The 18,978-nt window shown below is 37.6% G+C and overlaps 1 protein-coding gene across 1 annotated transcript in view; it reads right to left on the minus strand.

The window, feature by feature from the left end:
• Positions 1-18,978, minus strand: part of LOC150087313 (E3 ubiquitin-protein ligase LRSAM1-like) — a 533,929-nt gene that overhangs the window by 404,083 nt on the left and 110,868 nt on the right. Inside the window, exon 5 of the mRNA XM_090372443.1 lies at positions 3,545-3,651. Within this exon, the coding sequence (XP_090228569.1) occupies positions 3,545-3,651 (107 nt within the window). The remainder of the gene's footprint in view (positions 1-3,544; positions 3,652-18,978) is intronic.

Consider the following 18,978-nt stretch of genomic DNA (forward strand, 5'->3'; position numbering starts at 1 on the left):
TAATATTAGGTGTATAAATTTAATGATTTTCTATTATGACATTTAGGAAAAAAGTACCGGAACGTCATTCCAGTGCATTTCAGCCTGAAAACACCATTGGTATGTACTGTTTTCATGGCATTTTATCCTGTATTTTATCTTGGTTACAGTTTCTAAGTTCCTAAATGCAGATCATGTTGTCTTAAAACACAATCTAAAAATTAAAGATTTTTAGTTGTAATTACTTCTGATTAATTGTCTATCAATTTATTTTTATACAGATGTTAAATTTTCTTCTATCCCCCCCCATAGCATTCATGGTCTGATGATGGGATTTAGTAAGAATCCTGAAATGTAACCTGCTAATAATTTAGTATAGAAATTGAGCTTCCATATGAGTTTAATAAAACCTACTCTGTTAATAATTTCACATGGTATAATAGTGTTATTTATTATTATTATTATTATAATATGTATATTATTATGTATAGTACATAATTTACTGAACAAAAAGATACTTTTACCAAGGGAGCTTCTGCTTCAGTTCTGCAAATTGCATCATTTGGAAACGAGGCACCTGTGAGGAGGTCTGACTGAGGTGGCATAAATTTAAATTGTGCAAGGAAATCATATAAGACAGATATATGTAAATTTTCTTTCAGTCACTGGGTAGTTTGAATAAATTCAGAAGACAAATTATTGGGGTGGGGGATTTATAGGTGGGGAAGTGTTTTTTTTTTGGCTGATGCTGTATATGCTTGTTATCTTGCAATATTTGCCACTAATTATTATAATACTAATTAAAAACAATATTAGTTAATTCAGGTCAACTTGTAGATAATGTAGTTGTTTCTAAAGAGCCACAACATCATCTATTGGCAGTAAAGAAATAAAGATAGAAAAATGGATGTAGCACAAGCATATTTGCTCAAACTATTTTAATTTAAATTATTATATTCCCTCAACCTATTTCAATGACTGCAATGAAATAGTACTCTGCTTATATATTTAATTAACGTAGTAGATTCACAATGGAAAGTTTTTCTTCCAAACATTGTTGGACTGCCTGTTCAGGTTTGATGCATTTATTTACCACTCAACAAAAGATTGCTAGTCGAGGCTACCAATTGTCTGGTGATGAAACCAGCTAGTTCTGAAAAAGGTCACAACAGTACCTGCAAGTTTTTAGTGAATAACAGATTCATCTACAGATAGGAAAGTCCAGAGCTAACGTTGGCCTTGCTGTATAGTGTATGATGCCTCCCCCCACAGTCTTTGTATATGTTTTTGTATGTGAAGATCAAAAAGTAACAAGAAAATCAAAACATATAATAAATCATTAAAATAAAAATATTTAATAAAATGAAAATATTATTTTAAGTTTGTAAATTTTTTTGAAAATTATTAAAAATGAATTTAATTACTTAAAAATATAACATTAAGGTCTTGGCTGCTTCCCCCCCCCCCAGAAATCTTGATTGTTGGTGATGTAAACCCCTAATCCCTCAACCCCCCCCCTCTCATCAGGCTTCTCTATTGGGTACTGTTATTCAAGAAAAATGATATAAATTACTTTAGGTTGGCTTGTGGATAACATAGTCATTTCTTAAGAGCTGTAAGCCCGAGTTCTGTCACTATCACAGGAAGAACAACATTGTTCCTCATCAATAATGATAGAAAAAAATTAATGTAATGAATGCAGCATGAGCTTTTTCTCTCAGACTATTTCAATTACTGCACTGAAATAGTACACCACTTCTATATTTTATTAAGGACTGATTCAAAGTAAAACAAGTTTCAAAAATTGATTATGCACATGCTTTACACAGAAGTAAATTTTTTCTTATATTTGTTCCCAATCTATTCAATAAATTGTTCCTTGATATATTCATTCAAGGAAGGGGTTTAGGGAAAAAAAAAAGGGGGGTTGTATATTTTATCAAATTGAACATGAAATAAATTAAAATAAAAAAATTAATTTCCAACTTTTTAATTAAGTTTTATTAGATTTGTGAGCACAATCATTCCAATCTCAGCATAAAACTACTGCAAAGTAAGCAGAGAAGAGTAGAACCATGATGGAATATTTTCTGAGAATATTGAGTCAAATCTCCAAAAAACAGCAATCATATGAATAATTATTCAAAAAAATTTTCATGTGATTACACAAAATACACCATATTTAAAGCAAATGATTGTGTAAAAAAAAAACAAAAACATTACATTATAGAGAAAGTCATAACTGTAAAACACAATAAACAATAAAATAAAAGAGTAATGGAATCAAACTAAATTAATGAACTGAATGAACGCATTTTGGATAATAAAACATAAATCAAATTTAAAAATCTTCGACATGAAGAGTTCAACTCATACAAAGAATAATTTTATCCCAGGAAAGAAATATTTCCTTCTGTGAAGGCTTGTTTAGGTTTTGTAACACTATATAATATTATTAGCATGTATGATATCATGTATGCAATTTAGTTATCTGCTATTTAATATGTAATAAGATGTGCACTGCATAATTTATTAGCTACATAGAGATAAGAGTTAAATTTACATATTTTTAACCTCAGGGGAGGCACCTCTGTAGCCAGGTGGGCAGGAGCAGCGTGTAGCACACACTTCTTGATTAGCCTGGGGTTCGAGCCCGTGACCACCAAATACGGAGGATGCGGAAAGGTCAGGGAATGACCACCGCATATCCCCAGAGCAATATGGCCTTAGCTGCTAATGCTTCTAAAAAGAAATAACAACCACCCCCAGGGACTCACATCTGGTGAATATGGGCTTGGTACACCCAGGGTCCTGAGCAGGATATCATCATTCTTCTGTTCCTTGGTGGTTCCCTTCTACTTCTCTCTCTCTCTCTCTCTCTCTCTCTCTCTCTCTCTCTCTCTCTCTCTCTCTCTCTCTCTCTCTCTCTCTCTCTCTCTCTTGTTCTCTCTCTCTCTCTCAGGGTAACTCAGAATTTTTTTTTTTTTTTGGCTGGTGCAGCAAAAGCCTCATGCTTCCTTGCACCCTATGGCTAATAATAACAACAACAACAATAATAATATAAGAGCAGCAATAATAATAATATAGGTCTGACAAGTAAAGCTAGGCATACTAATTAAATATGCACAGTAATCTAAATTTTTATATTTGATATATGCTGATAAAACTAAAATCAAATCTATTTCAATAACTTCTTGAGTTACTCAGATGGTGAATTTTAATTATTTTGCAATCTATATTATATAATAATATAGCTTTCTCAATTATTTTTCTGAATTCCTTTAATCTCTTATCTTTACAAAAATTGCATGCACACACAAAAAATACATGCATGCACACGCACATACAGAAAACAGCAGAATTTTTTTTAACTGACTAAATACATTTCACTTTCTAAGGTAGTGCTCAGGGGAGTGTTCTATCTTCCAATCTGAGATTCATAAGTTAAAATTAACTTGATTTTTTTTCTTCTCTAATATACTATATGTCTATAAAATTACATTCCTATATTAAAAATTTTATAATCAAATTAATTTTCTCAAGATACATAAAAAATATTTTTTACAGGAAGGCCTGTATCTGTTAAAAGGGCAATATTGTGGTCATTAACAATCTCATCAGCACTGCACAGGTCATCAGTTTCATTTGGAGCAATATATTCTTTTCCAAATTCTGAAAAAGATTTAAATTTTTTATAAATAAACTAAATATCAAAAATGGAATTAATAAGTGAATTGTAAGTCATAAAATATGGGTCACACTGATAAAAGGTATATTTCAATATCCAAGAAATGTCTAATTAAAGTGAATTGAGACAGAACAAGAAAACTACATTTATTTAAAAATATTCTCAAAAGACACTCACATTTTTTCCACTGTGTTACTAATTTTTAGCCACATGGGCTGAGAAATGGCAGTTGAAGTTAACACTGACAAATGCAAAGTTCTGCACATGGGTAGCAGTAGCAATTGTGTGATATTATATTCAGGGTAGTTAAAAATGGAAAAGACCTTGGGGGTAATTGTGCAGTCAGATATGAAATTCTCTGAGCAGTTCAGACATGCTGCCAGAACATCTCATGGGTTTTGTCAATGATATACAGAAACTTTGCTAGCAGGGATAAGGAGGTGATTATCCCTTTGTATAAGGCCATGGTGAGGATGCATCATGAGTACCCTATACATGTCTGGAGGCCTCACTTTAGGCTGTAGATCTGCTGGAATGGGTGCAAAGAAGTGCAGCCAGATTAATGAAGGGAACAAAAGGATGCTCTTACCTTGAAAGTCTTCCTTTCTGCAAACTGCAGTGTCTCGAGAACAGGCACCTGTGGGGAGATATGATTGAGGTGTTTAAAGCCTCGAATGGATTGAGTAAGCTGAATTAACATTCAGCCGTAAGCTGAATATTAATTCAGCTTACTCAATAACATTCAACAGTACTTACTCAATAACATTCAATAAGTGTGCCATTCAATATAGCACACTTCCACTTGCTGAGACTACACACAATGAGGAGGCATAAACTCAATCTGGGGAAGGATGAATGGATGATAGATGTGCAGAAGTTTGCCATCACCCAGTGGGTGGTTGATTGTTGGAACAGGATTCGATCTGTTGTGGAAGTAGATAAGTTGAATAAATTCAAGGGAGAACTCAGCAAATTCTTAGAGGGCGAACGGATGGGTTAACTGGTTTTTTTTTTTTTTGGCTGATGCTATATAAGCTTGCTTTCTTGCATCATTTTCCATTACTACTAATATTTTTCCAATTTGTATAGCAGCCCTCCATGAGGAACTTTATCAAAGCTTAACTAAAGTCTAGACAAATGTTATGTTAAAATTGGTACCTGCATCAACTGTTCAATGATTAGCATTAGCATTAGAAGAGGCATATGATGCAAGAAAGCGAGCTTATGCAGCATCAGCCAAAAAAAAAAAAAAAAAACCACTTCCATTTCACCCCTCCATTCTTTCGAAATACCTGTCTAGCTGATCCTTAAATTTATTTAGGCTATCAACTTCCACAACAAGGGATGGAAGTCTGTTCCACTAACCAACTACCCGCTGGCTAAAGACAAATTTCCGCACCGCTATCCTACATCTGCCTTTCCTCAATCTGAATTTATGTCCTCTCAGATGATTATTCTAAGCAAAAGGAAGAATCCCATCGGCATTGAGCATGCTCAAACCATTCAAGGCTTTATACACCTCTATCAGATCACCTCGCTGGTGCCTAGTCTCCAGACACTGTAATTTGCAAAACTTCAGCCTTTCTTCGTAAGAGCAGCCCTTTGTTCTATTCACTAATCTTCTTGCCCTTCTCTGTACTCGTTCCAGCAGCTCTCCATCCTTCTTGAAATGAGGCCTCCAGACCTGCATACAGTACTCAAGGTGTGGCCTGACAATTGCTTTACACAAGGGAATAATCACCACCTTATCATTGCTAGAAATTTCTGTATATCATTGACAAGACACCATGAGCTACTCTTGCAGCCCGTCTGCACTGCTCAGAGAACTTCATATCTGCCTGTACGATTACCCCCAGGTCCTTTTCATTCTCTACCACTGTCAGTATAGTACCACAGAGTTGATAAGTTGTCTGGGGTTGCTGTTTCCCATATGTAGTACTTTACATTTGTCAATGTTAAACTTCATTTGCCACCTCTCAGCCCATCTGTTCAACCTTTCCAGATCCTGTTTCAGCAGCATAGCATCAATAGTGTCCTTAACAACCTGCCAACCTTTGTATTCTCTGCAAACTTGGACATTAAGCTTGATATACCACCATCAATATCATTTATAAATACAGAAAACAATAATGGACCCAACACTGAACCCTGAGGGACTCCACTAATAACTTTAATCCACGATGAGCAGTGTCCATTGATTACTACTCTCTGTCTTCTCCCACTCAACCATCCCTTTATCCAAAGCAGCAATTTGCCTCCAATGCCATACAGCTCCAATTTGTGCAGTAGTCTTCCATGTGCAACAGTATCAAAAGCCTTTCTAAGATCCAAATATATAATATCAAAGTTATTCCCTGCATCCAGTTCTTTTGTGACCATAGTATTATAGTATCCAATCAAATTGGTCAGGCAAGACTTCCCCTTAACAAACCCATGCTGTGTCCGAGCTATAACTGAAGTCTTGTCTAGATGATCCTGCGGTGCTTCTTTAACCAGTGCCTCCATTAATTTTCCTGGAACAGAAGTTAAACTCACAGGTCTATAATTACTTGTGTCAGTCTTTGATCCTACTTTGTGAATTGGGATCACATTTGCACATCTCCAGTGTATGGGTACCTCCCCTAAGTCCAAGGAAGCTCTCATAATTATGGCAAGGGTTTGCTTACTTCCTTTGCTGCCTCCTTTAATATAACTGGATAGATCCCATCCACCCCAGGTGCCTTGTGTTTATCTTCACCAATTTCTCCTCCACTTTACTCTCAGTTATTACAAGATTATCTAGCTTACTGCCAGAGTTGAATACACCTCTGGCATTCCCCTCACTGAATAATTCCTCGTGTGTGAATGCCGATGCAAAATATTCATTTAGTTTGTTAGCCACCTGAGCAGGATCATCAAGAGTTGAACCATCGATAACAAATGGACCAATCTGATTCATCCCCTTCCTTCTAGAGTTTACATAGGTAAAGAACTCTGCTGTTTTTCTTTGCATCCTTTGCCAAAGATTTCTCGTAATCTGCTTTCACCTGCCTAACCTCCTTTGTAACTTGGTTGCATATCAACTTGTATCCATCATAGGCTTCTGTGTCATGTGTTAATTTGTAAGTATCCCATGCATTTTTCTTCTCTGCCATATGCCTCATTAGTTCATCTGACATCCATTTTGGCCTAAACCTTGAACAATATTTCTTAGTTGGTATGTAACACCTAGTAGCTTCCAAGATAGGTTCTTTGAATGCTTCCCATTTTGAATTTGCTGTTGGTAACTTCATCAGTTGGTCCCACTGTATAGAATTTAAATACTGTCTCAGACCATTGTAGTCGCCTTTACAAAAGCAAAAACCCTTCCCTTCACCTCTGAAGGTAGTTACCTCTTTGAGTAAATCCCACTTCAGCACATTGTGATCACTGCCACCTAGTGGTTCCTTTATCTGCAGATTCTTAATGCATGAAGAATCACTACTGATAATCAGATGTAGAAAACAATCATCCAATAAATCCACAAAAGCCTTGCTAGTGTGTGAGTGACCAACCGACAAATTCCAGTCAATATCTGGGAAATTAAAATCCCCCATTATAAGACTCTCTGATTTACTGGCCCACTCTATTTCCCTGTACAGTTTCTTATTATATTCATCAGAGTCATTAGGCCTATAGCACACTCCTACTCTCAATTTTTATCTCCCAATGCTTATATCACACCAAACTGACTCAACACTGCACTCTCCAGCGATGTCGACTGGCTTCACTTCCTTGGATTTTATGTGTTTCTTAACTAATAGCAAAACCCCTCCTCCCTTCCTATCCTGTCTATCCTTTCTGTACACATTGTACTCCTCAAATTCCACTTCTGCATTCCTTATATTTGTGTGACACCACGTCTCTGATATCCCAACAATATCTGCCTTTGATGTTTTGAGCAATACCTCAAATTCATCAAATTTATTTACTAAACCAAGTAATTTACCAAATTGGTTAGGCATGACCTCTTCTTGTTGAACCCATGCCTGGGTCTATTCAAGATATCATTCTTGAAAATATGGTCCTGTTGCATCCTTAAATACACACTGTACGATTTGCCCCACCACAGAAGTCAAACTCAGTAGCATATAGTTAACTATATGGTATTGAGTTTGACTGAGTTTGAGGATATAGTTAACTATATCTTCTTTAGCACCACCACTGTGGAATGGCAAGACATGAGCACTTCTCCAGTCTAAGGGAATCTTCCTATAGTCGAATGATAACCTCATTAACATTCCCAACTATACACTCATATCCAGCCTCTTTAATTACAACTGAATATATACTATCTTCCTCTGGATTCTTGCTTTCCTTTAATCTCAATACTTTTTCTAATAAATGCTTCTCTGAGATCATCATAACAATTGTTTTTCAGCAAATTCCGCACATCTGTTCTACAACTACCTATCCTCAATTTGAATTTATGCCCCCTCAGGTTCATAATCTGAGCAAGCAGAAGTATCCCATCAGAATTCAGCATGCTCAACCCATTCAAGGCCTTATACACCTCAATCAGATCACCTTGCAGGTGCCTAGTCTCTAGCTGCTGAAATTTGCAGAACTTAAGTCTTTTTTTGTAAGAGGACCCCTTTGTTCCCTCAGCAATCTTGTTGCCCTTCTCTGTACATGCTCAAGCAACTTTTCTACATCCTTCCTAAAATGGGGCCTCCAGACCTGTACACGGTACTCAAGGCGTGAGCAGACCATTGCCTAATATAAAGGGATAATTACCTTCTTTTCAAATACTAGCAAAATTCCTGTATATCACTGACAATACCCCATGACCTGCTCTGGCAGCTTGTCTGCATCGCTCAGAAAAGTTTGCTGCTTCTTTGAATTTATTCAAGCCATTCACTTCCACAACAACAACAACAGATGAATGTTTGTTGCAACAATCAACTACCTATTGGCTAAGACAAACTACTGCACATCTATCCTGCAACCATCCTTCCTCAATTTGCATTTATGCCCCACCAATCTGTGTAGTCTGAACAAGAGAAAAAATTCCATCAGCGTTGAGCTTCCTCAATCCATTCAAAGCTTAAAAACCTTAATCAGATCACCTCACAGGTGCTTAGATTAAATGCTGCAATTTGCAATATCTTGGTAAGACCACCCTTTTATTTATTTTACCAATCTTGTTACCCCTCTCTGTACCTATTCTAGCAGATCTACATTCTTCCAAAAATGAACCCTCCAGACCTGTATGCAGTACTCAAGATATGGCCTAAATACTGCCTTAAACAACAGGATAATTACATCTTTATCCCTGCTAGCAAAGTTCTTATATATATGATTGACAAAATCCCATGAGCTGTACTGATACCCTGTCTGCACCCTGAGAACTTCATATATGATAGCACAACTACCCAGAGGTCCTTTTCATGTTCTTCTACCTGAGTAGAATAACACACATTTGCCATATTAATCGGGAATTACTGCTACCCATATGCAGTACCATACATTTTCCAATGTTAAACTTCAACTGCCATTACTCAGCCCACGTGCCTAATTTTTTTTAGATCTTGTTGCAGTAGCTTACCTTGATTACTGTCATTAGCCACCCTGTCAATCTTTGTATCATCTGCAAACTTTAAGCCTGATATACCTTCATCAGTATCATTAATAAATACTGAAAATAACAATGGGCCCACCATCAAAATCTGGGTGACTCCATCAATAACATTACTCCATGAAGAGCAGCAGCTGTTAAAAACCACTCTCTGTCTTCTCCAACACAACCATCCCTTTATCCATAGCAGTAACTTTCCCTTAGTACCAACACTACTCCAGTTTGTCCAGCAGTCTCTTATGTGGAACAGTATCAAAAGCTTACCTGAAATCAAGATATATGATATCAAAATTAATATTTGCATCCAATTCTGCACCATAATATCCAATCAGATCGGTCAAACAAGTTTGCCCCTTAACAAATCCATGCTGTGGCTGCAGTGTAATTGCATTCCTGCATAGATGGTCCTGCATTACTTCTTTTACCAGTGACTCCATTATTTTTCATGGAACAGAAATTAAGCTAACAGGTCTGTAACTACTCATGTCACCTTTTGATTCCCCTTTGGGAATTAGGAATACATTCTTTAAATACAATTAAATAAAATCATTTAATACAAATGAATAGAACACATCCACCCCAGGTGCCTTTTTTTGTGTTAAGGTTTAACAATTTCTCTTTCACTTTCTTCTCAGTTATCACAAAATCATTTAGCTCCCTCTTAAATAATGAACTTTTGGCATCACCCACCATTAACAGTATGCCAGCAACCTGAGCAGGATCATCAACAATTAAAATTATTAACATCAGGTGGACCAATGTGACACAATCCCTTTTTCCTACTGTTAATATAAGTACATAACTCGTTACTCGTTTTTTTTTGGCATTCTTTGCCAGAGACTTCTTGTAATCTACCTTAACTTAACTAACCTCCTTTGTGACTTGATTACAGACTAGTTTATATCTACCATAGTCTTCTGTATTACCAGTAACTTATATGCATCCCATGCACTTTTCTTCTCTGCCATAAGTCTCATCAGACATCCATTTAGGTCTAAGCCTAGAACGGTATTTATCACAACAGTCAGTATGAAAAGCCTTGTTGCTTCATTGATTACTTCCCATTTAGAATTTGCTTTTGGTAAAATCGTCAGATGATCCTACTGTATAGAATTAACAAACTCTCTGAGGCCAGTTTTTAAAGCAAAAGCCCTTCCCTTTTAATCTTGACAGTAATTATATGTTTTAATAAATTCCATATCAGTACAGTGTGAACACTCTCATCCAATAGGTCTTTCACCTGCAGATTCTTAATTCATGAATAATTGCCACTGAAAATCAGATTAAGAATACTGCTTGCCCTTGTTGCCTCTCTAACACGCTGTTATATAAAACAGTCATCCAATAAATCCACAAAGGTCTTGTTAGTGTGAGTGATAAACCCACAAGTTCCAGTCAATATCTTGAAAGTTAAAATCCCCCATTATAAGGCATTCTGATTTCTCTGTATAACTTGGTTTATGTTTATTTACACTTAGAAGGCTTGTTCAAAAGGCTTGTCCATATCTGGACTGCTAAGATATACTGGCAATAAGCATATTTGGTAAAACAAATGAAAAGACAAATGAAAGGACAAATTAGACTACCTTAACATCTGGGATTTCAATGGAATTATATTTCTACCAGTTCTCTTGAACTCTCCTAAGTTAACTTAAAACCTGAATAGACTGGTAAAATTTGATCGCCGCTCACCAAACTCTGTAATATGGCAAATGAATAACCTTGAGCTGGATGTAAACAGCTGTAGTCTCATTTAAGAAAAGAGTGTGTTCACACCAAAAATCAAGTGTTTTCTGTAAACTTTATAATTAATTATTTAGACTTTTAATTTTAACCTTCATTTGTTACCGATCCTCATACATAAAGACTCCCTTATTACTTGTGTAGGGCAACTTAACCATCTTTCGATAATGTCCTTCTGAGCTGACACATTGATCCTAGTGATTTTCCCACTATTGAAAGCATTTCTAGAAACTAATTTCAAGAAAATAATAAAGAGTAATATTCTTTACTGTTTGAATGTTATCTAATCTATGTCCTTTCAGGTTTTTTTTTGTTTTCTTTACTTTTTTTTTTTTCTGTGTATGAAACAAAAAAGTTACTCAGAGCAATATCTGGTGAATATGGAGGTTGCTTGGCTGAGATAAAAATATCTCTATACAAGTAAAAATTAATGTGACACTGCATGACCATAGTGAATCAAGCCTTTGAAGTTCACTTTTCTGATCTTTTTACTTGAATTACATCATGAAAGCATCCCAAAACTTCAATGTACAACTTTTATTAATTTTCTGTCCCTCTGGAGCATATTCACGGTGGACAACACCCTCAAGAATTAAGGACCATCGAGATCATGAATCACTTTCAAGGGCCTCTCTATCCTCTTTGAAATGACAGTGCCAGTTAAAAACTTCTGTCTAGCCCACTGCAGTACCCCATACCATATTTTAAGAAGATGAAATGTTTTACTTGCTGTTCTTTCAACTATAAGACAAAATTAAAGTACTCTGTCCAGTGCAATCCAAGATTTTGACATGCAACATGTGAAAGGTTATAACCTGACAACTGCAGACTGCTCTAAGCGAGTGAACAGCTCACAGCCTTACAACTATTTAGACACTAGGGCACTGAAAATTTCATACTCCTTTGGAGGTAAGGATGAAACATCTAAACATATTTATGCTCTGTCGTAATGCACTTTGCAATCTCAACCTTGAACAAAGCATAATCTGGATATAATTTCAACAAGCCTCCTTTGCTCACAGGATTCCAATCAACAATGCAATGACAAACTGGATTTCCCCTGTGAAATTTGCAAGTCCCCTATATGCTTTAAAAATTGTGTACTACCAATCATCATCGGAGTCCCCTGACTCTTCTGTTCCTTCCCACATGATGGCAGACCTGGTGATATGGCAGTTTCACCATATTACTGCTGAAAATAAAGTAAAAGTAGAGACAGAAGATCAGAATAATTCAGATATCTACTGAGGATCACAGGAATGAAAATTCATTCCTGTGATCACGACAGTCGGTCGAAAAGCATTGTCAGCTTCAGGAAGGAAAATCGTTTTGAATATTTTCGTTAGATTCTTTTAATTGCGTTAATTTGAATTTTAATTGTTTAAATTGATTTTGAACTTTGTTAAATTGATTATTTAATTATTTATATTTTACTTTAATGTACCGGTAAGTTGTCGATTTTTTCGTTTTTTCTGTTTTAATTTCTGGAGGGTATCATACGGAAGTGTTCTACGTACTATATTGAGGTAAACTCCTCTTATTAATTTACTAATATTATTATCAACGTAGAACATATTGAGTATTACAGCTCTGATTCATGCTATCATATTTGGTTATTGTAACGGAAATGTCTAGTATCTAAGAGAAATGAAGTAAGTTCCAATAAATTAAGTGAAGTAAGTTAAGAAATCCCGTAGAACCTGTAGAGCGGTTGGTAGATGTACACTGGTGTATAGGGATGCTATATCGAAGGATGTTAATTATCTGTGTTGGAAATAATAATGGGATTTATTTTCTCAAATAATTGGATGGTAATATTAACTTTAAATTTAGAAAATTTAGTAAGGGGGGAAATAATCTTGACCAGAAAGGAGGAAAGATTAGCAAAAGCTGATTTATTGAAAGAAATTATCGGCCTTAGTGGGTGGTTGGGTTTATGCAGTTTGGTAATGCCAAACATGTGCGGAAGAATGTTCTTTCTTCTGCACATGTTTAACTAATAGATTAACAGTAGCCACTGGGAGAGGTTAAAGTGATTCTTGCACTGCTTCTATTGGAATGAGAAGCAGCCTGGAAAACAAGATGCAGGATATTTCAGAGACTGCTGGGAGTCATTGCGGTACAAGTAAACATATGGGTTGTGTTAGGGTAGCTAAGAATAGGAACAGGTGCATGTTTTTTTTTTTTTTTTTGGTAGTTGTTGGTGCATCGGCTTCTGTGGCCATAATGCACATCCCAAGGTTTTTGCAGTACTTTGATCCAAGCCCAAGGCGGGATTCGAACCCGCGACCTTTGGGTTGCCAGGCAGGCACTTTACCCACCTGGCTAGCCAGGTCGGCTCACAGGTGCATGTATACTTGCGTGAAAACTAATCTAGGGTTTGTTTGTTTGTTTGTTATTTTGGTTTTTAGGAGCATTAGCAACTAAGGCCATATTGCTCCAGGAATATTCCCTTATTCCGGTGGTCATTCCCTTGACCTTTCCGCATCCTCTGTATTTGGTAGTGACGGGCTCGAACCATGTCTAATCAAGAAGCGTGTGCTACACACTGCTGCTGCTCCTTCCCACCTGGCTACGGAGATGCCTACCAATGCTAGGAGTTTGGTAAATAAATTTGATGAATTTGAGGTATTGCTCAAAACATCAAAGGCAGATATTGTTGGGAGTTCAGAGACGTGGTGTCACACAGATATAAGGAATGCAGAACTGAAATTTGGGGAGTACAACGTCTACAGAAAGAATAGACAGGATAGGAAGGGAGGAGGGGTTATGCTATTAGTTAAGAAACACATAAAATCCAAGGAAGTGAAGCCAGTCGACATCGCTGGACAGTGCAGCGTCGAGTCAGTTTGGTGTGACATAAGCATTGGGAGAAAAAAATACATCCTCTGTATTTGGTAGTGACGGGCTCGAACCATGTCTAATCAAGAAGCGTGTGCTACACACTGCTGCTGCTCCTTCCCACCTGGCTACGGAGACGCCTACCAATGCTAGGAGTTTGGTAAATAAATTTGATGAATTTGAGGTATTGCTCAAAACATCAAAGGCAGATATTGTTGGGAGTTCAGAGACGTGGTGTCACACAGATATAAGGAATGCAGAACTGAAATTTGGGGAGTACAACGTCTAGAGAAAGAATAGACAGGATAGGAAGGGAGGAGGGGTTATGCTATTAGTTAAGAAACACATAAAATCCAAGGAAGTGAAGCCAGTCGACATCGCTGGACAGCGCAGCGTCGAGTCAGTTTGGTGTGACATAAGCATTGGGAGAAAAAAATACATCCTCTGTATTTGGTAGTGACGGGCTCGAACCATGTCTAATCAAGAAGCGTGTGCTACACACTGCTGCTGCTCCTTCCCACCTGGCTACGACGACGCCTACCAATGCTAGGAGTTTGGTAAATAAATTTGATGAATTTGAGGTATTGCTCAAAACATCAAAGGCAGATATTGTTGGGAGTTCAGAGACGTGGTGTCACACAGATATAAGGAATGCAGAACTGAAATTTGGGGAGTACAACATCAACAGAAAGAATAGACAGGATAGGATAGGAAAGGAGGAGGGGTTATGCTATTAGTTAAGAAACACATAAAATCCAAGGAAGTGAAGCCAGTCGACATCGCTGGACAGTGCAGCATCGAGTCAGTTTGGTGTGACATAAGCATTGGGAGAAAAAAAATTGAGAGTAGGAGTGTGCTATAGGCCTAACGACTCTGATGAGTATAATAAGAAACTGTACAGGGAAATCGAGTGGGCCAGTAAATCAGAGAGTCTTATAATGGTGGATTTTAATTTCCCAGATACTGACTGGAATTTGTGGGTTGGTCACTCACACACTAGCAAGGCTTTTGTGGATTTATTGGATGATTGTTTTCTACATCAGCATATTCGGGAGGCAACTAGAGGGAGTAATACTCTTGATCTGATTATCAGTAGTGATTCTTCATGCATTAAGAATCTGCAGATAAAGGAACCACAGGTGGCAGTGATCACAGCGTGCTGAAGTGGGACTTACTCAAAGAGGTAGCTACCATCAGGGGTGAAGGGAAGGGTTTTTGCTTTTGTAAAGGCGAAGGCGATGGTCTGAGATAGTATTTAAATTCTATACATTGAGACCAACTGATGATGTTACCAATACCAAATTCAAAATGGGATGTTGTTGTTGTTATTTGAAAGCTATTGGCGCAAGAGCAGCTTAGGCTATAATGCGCCTAGCCTAGGTAGTCAAAATGGGAAGCATTCAAAGAACTTATCTTGGAAGCTACTGGGCTTTACATACCAACTAAGAAATATTGTTCAAGGTTTAGGTGTAAATGGATGTCAGATGAACTAATGAGACCTATGGCAGAGAAGAAAAATGCATGGGATACATATAAATTAATGGGAGACATGGAAGCCTATGATAGATATAATATAGCTGGTCTGTAACCAAGTCACAAAGGAGTTTGGCGGGCAAAGGCAGATTATGAGAAATCCTTGGCAAAAGATGCAAAGAAAAACAGCAAAGAGTTCTTTACCTATGTAAACTCTAGAAGGAAAGGAATTAATCTGCCGCTCTTGGAACAGAGAAGTTTTTTCTGATTTATTTTCTGCTTTATTAGTTTAAATTGACATATTAACTTATTTTCTAGAGTAGCTTTATATTCCTATTTACGGTACTTAAGTTTAAAGTAACTTAGATAGAGATTTTGTAGGTATTACTTAATATCGGAAAGGGTATCAAATCCACGTGTTTACCGATCGTAAAAAGCCGCCATTGCTACGCGAAAATTAATCAGTAAAATCTATTAATCTTGTCAAACTTCATTGGCAATTAAATTGTACTTTTAACTATACATATAACCACTTAGGTTACGTAATATAAATAATTAGTAAAAATAAATAATTAATACATAACTTGATACGGAAGTTATATAAAGGGATTTCGTAGATAACACTCGTTACTGAAACAAATATTTCATAGATAACACTTGTTACTGAAACATAAATATTTCGTAGATAACACTCGTTACTGAAACATAAATATTTCGTAGATAACACTCGTTACTGAAACAAATATATCGTAGCTAACACTCGTAGATTTCGTAGATAACACTCGTTACTGAAACATAAATATAGCTTTATAACTGTGTTGAGATACAAGTTTAGGATTTAATTTTGTACTGAAATTGAAATTTTTATTGAAAGTAAATCGAAATCATGACTCAAACCAGAGCAGCAAAGCAAAAGGCTCAAGCTAATGGGAATGCTGTGGCTCAGAGGAGAACTGAGGGGGGCAGTTGCCCTATGAATCACAGCCTTTTATGATGCACTATTTGCTTGATGTTTGCGGAGCAGTCAGGTATGGGACATGATACTGCCATGGAGGATGTCTTTGTATGTGCGGGATGCAAGGAGTGTAAGGAAATCAGGCGTCAACTCAGTATTGTTATGGGCCTATATGAGAGCTTGAAGGACAGGGTGGATGCTCTCGAAGGATTACAAGTGAGGGGCCCATCAAGCTCTCAGCTGCCCACACCAAAGCCAGAGCTTGCAGTTGGTCATCGCGCAACACAGCGGCAGCCCCCAAGGCAGAATGCGCTGGTCCCAAAGGAGACAGCGCAGTTGTTGGTGACTCTATTGTTAGGAAAACGGGAAACATGCTTTGTAAAAAGGATAGTTGGAACAGGACCAGGGTATGTCTGCCAGGGGCAAAGGTTGATGACGTTGTAGAGTGGATATCATCTTTTAAGGGCACAAAAGGTGATAGTTGTACACGTTGGCACTAATGATATTAAGAGTAGGAGACCGGCGGAATTGCTTAACAAATACAGGTCACTGATGAAAAAAAGCCATGAATTAGGGTTCAATGTGAAAGTGTCTGCAATTCTGCCCAGACATGATAGGAGGGAGTATATGATGAGAGCCCTGTCGATCAATTCGGCCCTGGAAAGATAGTGCAGGGCTCGAGGGGTAGAATTTTTTTCAGCCTGGACTGTACTTGTTAACAGGAGAGACTGCTTCTACAGGGATGGGATACACTTAAATAGAAAGGGTGCAAGAATGTTTGCTGATGCTATCGAAGCAGTGTTAGGAGGGTCGGAAAACTGCTAGATTGGGGGGGGGATACAAGGACTAATAGATTAACAGGTGCCACTGGCAGAGGAGAAAGTGACTCTAGTACTGCTTCTATTGGAATGAGCAGCAGCCTGGAAAATAAGATGCAGGATATTTCAGAGACCGCTGGGAATCATTGGGGTACAAGTAAACACATGGGTTGTGTTAGGGTGGCTAAGAGGAAGAGCAGGTGCATGTATACTTGCGTGTACACCAATGCTACGAGTCTAGTAAATAAATTTGATGAATTTGAGGTATTGCTCAAAACATCAAAGGCAGATATTGTTGGGATTTCAGAGACGTGGTGTCACACAGATATAAGGAATGCAGAACTGGAATTTGGGGAGTACAATGTCTACAGAAAGGATAGACAGGATAGGAAGGGAGGAGGGGTTATGCTATTAGTTAAGAAACACATAAAATCCAAGGAAGTGAAGCCAGTCGACATCGCTGGACAGTGCAGTGTTGAGTCAGTTTGGTGTGACATAAGCATTGGGAGATCAAAATTGAGAGTAGGAGTGTGCTATAGGCCTAATGACTCTGATGAGTATAATAAGCAACTCTACAGAGAAATAGACTGGGCAAGTAAATCAGAGAGTCTTATTATGGGGGATATTAATTTCCCAGATATTGACTGGAATTTGGGGGCTGGTCACTCACACACTAGCAAGGCTTTTGTGGATATATTGGATGATTGTTTTCTACATCAGCATGTTCGGGAGGCAACTAGAGGGAGTAATACTCTTGATTTGATTATCAGTAGTGATTCTTCATGCATTAAGAATCTGCAGATAAATGAACCACTAGGTGGCAGTGATCACAGTGTTCTGAAGTGGAATTTACTCAAAGAGATAACTACCATTAGGGGTAAAGGGAAGGGGTATTGCTTTCGTAAAGGTGACTACGATGGACTGAGACAGTATTTAAATTCTATACAGTGGGATCAACTGATTATGTTACCAACAGCAAATTCAAAATGGGAAGCATTCAAAGAACTTATCTTGGAAGCTACTAGGCTTTACATACCAAACTAAGAAATATTGTTCAAGGTTTAGGCCTAAACGGATGTCAGATGAACTAATGAGGCATATGGCAGAGACGAAAAATGCATGGGATACATACAAATTAACACATGACACAGAAGCCTATGATAGATACAAGTTGATCTGTAACCAAGTTACAAAGGAGGTTAGGCAGGCAAAGGCAGATTATGAGAAATCCTTGGCAAAGGATGCGAAGAAAAACAGCAAAGAGTTCTTTACTTATGTAAACTCTAGAAGGAAGGGGATGAATCAGATTGGTCCACTTGATATCGATGGGTCAACTGTTGATGATCCTGCTCAGGTAGCTAACAATCTAAATGAATATTTTGCATCGACATTCACACATGAGGAGTTATTCAGCGAGGGGAATGCCAGAGGTGTATTCAACTCTGGCAGTAAGCTAGATAATCTTGTAATAACTGAGAGTAAAGTGGAGGAGAAATGGTTGAAGATAAACACAAGAAAGGCACCTGGGGTGGATGGAATCTATCCAGTTATATTAAAGGATGCAGCAATGGAAGTAAGCAAACCCTTAGCCATAACTATGAGAGCTTCCTTGGACTCAGGGGAGGTACCCATGGACTGGAGATGTGCAAATGTGACCCCAATTCACAAGGGAGGATCAAAGGCTGACACAAGTAATTATAGACCTGTGAGTTTAACTTCTGTTCCCGGAAAATTAATGGAGGCACTGGTTAAAGAAGCACTGCAGGATCATCTAGACAAGACTTCAGCTATAGCTCGGACACAGCATGGTTTTGTTAAGGGGAAGTCATGCCTGACCAATTTGATTGGATACTATGATGCTGTCACAAAGGACCTGGATGCAGGG

The sequence above is a fragment of the Mastigoproctus giganteus genome, chromosome 4 (genome assembly GCF_048544385.1).
Source record: "Mastigoproctus giganteus isolate SK-2022 chromosome 4, ASM4854438v1, whole genome shotgun sequence".
NCBI lineage: Eukaryota > Metazoa > Arthropoda > Arachnida > Uropygi > Thelyphonidae > Mastigoproctus > Mastigoproctus giganteus.